The sequence below is a fragment of the Bufo bufo genome, chromosome 11, assembly GCF_905171765.1.
Source record: "Bufo bufo chromosome 11, aBufBuf1.1, whole genome shotgun sequence".
Classification (NCBI taxonomy): Eukaryota; Metazoa; Chordata; class Amphibia; order Anura; family Bufonidae; genus Bufo; species Bufo bufo.
The window spans coordinates 7,770,437-7,776,347 of record NC_053399.1 but is presented as its reverse complement, the minus strand read 5'-3'; the positions used below and the strand labels follow the sequence as shown (position 1 = coordinate 7,776,347).

The 5,911-nt window shown below is 51.7% G+C and overlaps 1 protein-coding gene across 1 annotated transcript; it reads left to right on the top strand.

Annotated features, from left to right (window-relative positions):
* The first annotated feature begins 931 nt into the window (after window positions 1-931).
* Window positions 932-5,505, top strand: MGAT2 (alpha-1,6-mannosyl-glycoprotein 2-beta-N-acetylglucosaminyltransferase). The gene is made up of 2 exons (XM_040411773.1): window positions 932-1,082; window positions 3,700-5,505. Exon 2 carries the CDS (start codon window positions 3,959-3,961, stop codon window positions 5,255-5,257), a length of 1,299 nt encoding a protein of 432 aa, XP_040267707.1. The 5' UTR covers window positions 932-1,082; window positions 3,700-3,958; the 3' UTR covers window positions 5,258-5,505.
* The last annotated feature ends 406 nt before the right edge of the window (window positions 5,506-5,911 follow it).

Genomic DNA, 5,911 nt, shown 5'->3' with positions numbered 1-5,911 from the left:
GCAGGGGCCACTACGGGGGGCATTATATATACACTGCAGGGGCCACTCCGGGGGGCATTATGTATACTGCAGGGGCCACTACGGGGGGCATTATATACACTGCAGGGGCCACTCCGGGGGGCATTATGTATACTGCAGGGGTTGGGATTTTATTTTAAAATAAAAAGCCAATGAAATTCAACCATTTTTTTGCTGCCAGAAAATGGATGCAAAAATGGCCATGAAAAACTGTGTCCATCAGATCGCGTCTCAGACACTCAGGCTGCTGCTTTACTTATTTATTTTGGCAACAGTGCCGCCCCTTGTCAACAGGCTGTGTCTGGTATTACATCATTAAAGTGAATGGATCTGAGCTGCAATACCAGACACAACCCAGGGCTGTTTCAGAACTCAGCAGCCATGGTTTCCTAGGATAATAAAATCCCTTGGAGTCATGTGTAAGCGATGACGTCACCTAACGCTGCACATACCACTGACTTGGCATGTAGCAGTTGGCTATGGTAAAGCTGATATGAGGAAGCCATTTTGTCGAAGCCTCCGAGCAGCACATACATCATCTTATATACCACCTGTTTCCCAGTCCCCGCCCCCATTACAGACCTATACCGATTTTCATTTGCTCCTTAAGCCGTCATGTTACACTGGCTCCGCCTTCTTAGACACATTACCAATGTTCATTGGCTATCCAATACCTTGAACGGGGTCAGCTTTCAAAGCGTACCTTCTGATTGGCTGTCCGCCTTCATGAAGTCCCGCCTTTTCTGGTGACCAGCCCTCTTATTGGTTCCACGTCTCAGAAATGCTGTTTTTATGTCCCGCCCCCTAAACCCCATTGGTTAGTGTGAGAGCCGCTTCCTGAGCCTTGTCCAATCGGCGTAGACGTGCCCTGTTAACCCTTTTTACCCTACGTCTGATGTCGCGAGTGGCTCCCAATCCGCAGCGGTACGTCACGACCTGTGCCAGCGAATGGAAGCGGTGAGGGGGCGGAGCCGGCGGGGGAGACGCTGCTGGGTCAGAGCTCGCGGTGGGGTGGCGGGGACTCGAGCGCGGAGCTGACAGGAGGACGGCAGCACGAGCCTCAGGTGAGGTGACCGGGGCCGGGGTTCCGCCTGGCACGTCTGAGGGCTTGGTGATGACGTGGCGTGCCTGATGGGGGTTGTTGGTTCCCCCCCCCCGCTCTCTGTATCCTGGGCGGCAGCTGGGGGCACGTCCTGCCCGGGGCTGTGGATGGCAGCAGGTAGAACCAGTGCTCCCAGTCTGGAGTGTGTCCCTGACCACTGCTGAGGTGGGATTTTTTTTTTGGGGGGGAGCGCCCCCTAGGGCCCGGGCAGAGCACAGGGGTGACCCTTTTTAATACTTCCCCTTTAAATTACGGTGGGCGCGCTTTATGGTAAGGACAGACCTCCAGCGAGCTTGTCACCGCCGTGCCCCCCGCGCCCCGCTCTGCTCTACCCTTATATACACCTCATCTACAGGAAAAGTTCAGTAACTTTGTGATTAGACTTGTATTGTACTCCAGAGCTGCATTCCTTATTCTGCTGGATACCATTGGAAACTGTGTAATGGTTTGGCTGAGCGCCTGTAATCCAGGGGGGAGGCTTGATGTCTCTGCATCCGACCTCTGTGCCCTCCCAGGCAGGAAATGCTGAGAGATTACAGCTCTGAAGCCGGCAGAATTGAGCGGAGTGTGATACAGGATGCGAGGGAAGACGTACGCTTTTCGAAAGGGGTTTTCCAGGGGGTTTCTGAAAACCCAACGTAAAGGGGTCGTCAAGAGGAAACGGATCCACCTGTGATAAAGAGTAGCTGGCTACTTACCTGACGGGTTCTCCCGGCTTTAGTGTGAGAACCGGAGCAGGTAAGTAGTCACCTGTTCTTTATTGCAGGTTGATCCCCAGAGTTGTCAGGGTTCCTCTTGAAACTGGACAACCCCTTGTAGTTACTCGTCACTCGCCTGAAGAAAGTTTCTAATGCGCTTATCTCAGCGTCATGTGACGCTCCTCTTCTGAAAGTCCTACCAGGTTTCTGGCCAGAACCGCTCCTCTCCCTGCGCATGCTCAACTCCTGAATCCACATCATCTGCGCATGCTCCAGAGAGAGGAGGAGTTCTGGACCCGTCCGCAAACCTGGTAAAGGACGAGGCGCCGGCAGAATTTCCAGAAGAGGAGCGCTACCTGACTGGGTTCCTGAGAGGCTGATCTACATGACTTTGGAACAGTAAGTACATTGCACACTTGCTTTGACAGGTGAGTTACGGGTTTTGGCTCCCGGAATACCCCTTTAAGTAAATATCATCCGAACCTGCTCTTTTTGGCGGGATTGTCTGACCATCTAATGAGGAGTATGGGGGTCACTAGACTCTCCCCTGATGACCGATATTAGCATAGGGAGGGATCGGGCTGTTGGATTTCAACATGGCCAATCTTTTGTTCCCGTGGGAGATACCTTGGTTGCACACTTGGGTTTCTTTTCCGTCGCAGGCGGTGACTTATGATGAAACGTACAGGGGCCTACCACAAATAGTTCAGGGGCTTTTGGAAAAGGAGATTAGTGTGATATTATAAGACATACGGACAGAGGGCGCCCATGTGTATGTGGTGCATGCCGTCTGCATGGCAGTCAGTGATACATTGTATCATCGCAGCTCTGTTCTTGGTGCAGTGTGTTGCCATCTCAGCTGCATTGGTTCTCTGTATGGCGGTGAGCATGTCCCGGTGGCGGTCTGCTACAGATGGGCTGTATGCGCGCTCACTGTGAGATGTGCGCGCTGTAGAGGTTAGACGTCTGCTTGATGCAAGCAAATTTGTGATCAGAAAGTTCCGCTGAGAAATGACTTGTGGTTTCTTAAAGGCGTTGTCCAGCTTGAACTTCTATAATTTGAGTATCCCAAGCTCCCGACGCCCCCTCCCCCACACAAAATCTGTGCTCCGGCTCTGTTGGTCCACTGCTGCCTTCACTGTTCACATGCGCTGCTGCAGCCAATGGCTGGCCTCTGTGGCGAGGCACATCATCCATAGTGACACGTCATTGGCTTCAGGGGCGAATGTGACCCCATCCATGTAGGAGGTTTACCTGCAGGGACCCATGGAGCCGAGAAGGTAAGTGTGCGTCCATCGACAGGTTCCTCTGAATGTGGTGGGATATTTAAAAAAAACAAACATAAAGTTGGACAACATTTTAAAAGTGTAAGTTTAGGTTCAACTGAAATTAGAGAAGACGAGAGCGCTATGGGAATGATGGAGACAGACCAAATCAGTGGCGCTCACCTTGTGGGGTTCTTCTAGGAGCGCAACATCCGAACCTGCGTGTAGCATATGATGCTGGCGCTGCGTGCAGGATGACGAGTTGAGATAGGAGGAAGATAACGCGCGATGAGCCGCAGCAACATCTTCCTGAAGACACTTAGTTGGGGTCCTACCTGATGGCGCCGCGGCTCATCCGTTATTATCCTCCTCCTATCTCAAGTTTAGGTCCAAGGAACTTCTGACACGTGTGTTGCCCTCAAGTTTGTGAGTGGAGACTAGAAAGAAGGGGCAGCGGGCATCTCTACTCCCCCGGCCTCTTTAGGTTCACTCGGGCATGATGAAGGCTCACGTGTCCTCACCGGTGACCCCTTCTGAGGTCTCCGTCTTCTGTCATGTCCTATGTGCAGGCTTTACCGTTCATTCCCAGGATTATCTTTATTCTCTTTCTTTGCAGGGGGAGCGTGTCCTGAAGTAGCAGATGTTTAATGGAGCCCGTTCCCAGCCGCTGAGCTGTGCGCGAGGCCGGGACGGATAAGGGATGCATCTGATCGCCCACATGGAGCTGCGACTCATATCCTCGTCAGATGGGAAGATGAGTTAGCCAAAGAGATTTGTTCTTTTTAATGTTTCCGTCTGGGCTTTGATTTGGATCGCACAGGCAGGCCCTGTGTGCGTTACTCCAACAACTTCCCTCCCTCCAACTGCTGCAGATCATGAGGTGCCGAATATATAAAAGGAAAGTCGTCGTCCTCGCTCTGGTGGTGGTAGCCTGCGGCTTGGCCCTGTGGAGCAGCGGGAAACAAAAGAAAGACGCTGTGCAAGACGCTGAGCTGGAGAAGCCGCACGGCAGGGCGCATGTGTCACCGGGGATCAGGAAAATGGCCAACGAGTCCGCGGCGGAGAAAGTACAGAAGCCGGAAGTGGATAACATGACCCTGGTGTACAGATCGGTGGTTTTCCAGCTTAACTTTGACCAAACCGTTAAAAATGCGGACACCATAAAACGTCCTGTGGACGATGTAGTGATCGTAGTGCAGGTGCACAATCGTCCCGAGTACTTGCGCTACCTCCTGGAGTCTCTGCGCAGAGCCAAGGGCATAGAGAACGTCTTGTTGATATTCAGCCACGACTACTGGTCGCCGGAAATTAACCAGATTGTCGCCGGTGTGGATTTTTGTCAAGTGCTTCAGATATTTTTCCCTTTCAGCATCCAGCTCTACCCGAATGAATTCCCGGGGCATGACCCTAAGGATTGTCCCAGAGACATCGAGAAGAAGGACGCCATCCGGCTCGGCTGCATCAACGCCGAATACCCCGACTCGTTCGGACATTACAGAGAAGCCAAGTTCTCCCAGACGAAGCATCACTGGTGGTGGAAGCTGCACTTCGTCTGGGAGAAGATCAAGGCCTTGAAAGACCACAAGGGTCTGGTCCTGTTAATCGAAGAAGATCATTACCTGGCCCCCGACTTTTATTACGTCCTCAAGAAGATGTGGAGCAGGAAGAACGAGGAATGCCCCGATTGTGACGTCTTGACCCTCGGGACCTACACCCGTCTCCAGACCTTCTCCGAGAAAGCAGATAAAGTGGAGGTGAAGACTTGGAAGTCGACAGAACACAACATGGGGATGGCCATGAGCAGGGACACCTACCAGAGACTCATCCAGTGCACGGACGCGTTTTGCTCTTACGACGACTATAACTGGGACTGGACCCTCCAGCATCTGACTGTCACTTGTCTTCCTAAGTTCTTGAAGGTTCTGGTCCCCGAGGTTCCCAGGATTTATCACACGGGAAGCTGTGGAATGCACCATAAGAAATCATGTAAACCGACGACGGAAAGTGCCAAACTGGAGGCTCTGTTCACAGGCAACCAGGATTACCTGTTCCCCGAAAACCTGGTGATCAGCAAGCGATACTCCATGGCGGCCTTGTCGCCTCACGTGAAAAACGGGGGATGGGGCGACATTAGAGACCACGAGTTATGTAAGAGCTATCGCAGACTGCAGTGACCTCCTCCCGTCTTTCTAAGTTTGTACTATATGGCGGAGCGCCTCTCCGGGTTTATGCTGTCATCTCAATAACCAATTTTCGTCCCATGTTGTCCCCTGATCGTCCGTCGTTTCTGTCCGGGTGGAATCCGACCAGAAGAGAAAAACTTGATTTCTGCCTTCTTTTATTTCTTGATACTAATTTCAGATTCGCATTATCTGTAACACGGCCATCCAAATCCTTTTCAAAATAAATGATTATGAAGTGATCCTGGGCAGTGCGGTCGCTGCGTCTCAGGGGGTCTGCTCCAAGGGTGAGGGTCTAGTATTTGGATACCTCCCCCCCGCTACGTTATATGGGGACCCTGCATGCCTAACCTCGGAGGTTCTCCTCTGAAGGCTATGAGAACTGCATTACATGTGTTGTATTGTATATTGTATTCTAGGAAGGCTGTGACTGATTATTTTAATTGTTGCTCAGCCCTTAAAAGGAACCTGTCACCGGGATTTTGTCTATAGAGCTGCGGACATGGGTTGCTATATGGCCGCTAGCACATCCGCAATACCCAGTCCCCATAGCTCTGTGTGCTTTTATTGTGTATAAAAACCGATTTGATACATATGCAAATTAACCTGAGAAGAGTCAGAGCTTGAAAATATGACTCTTCTCCGGTC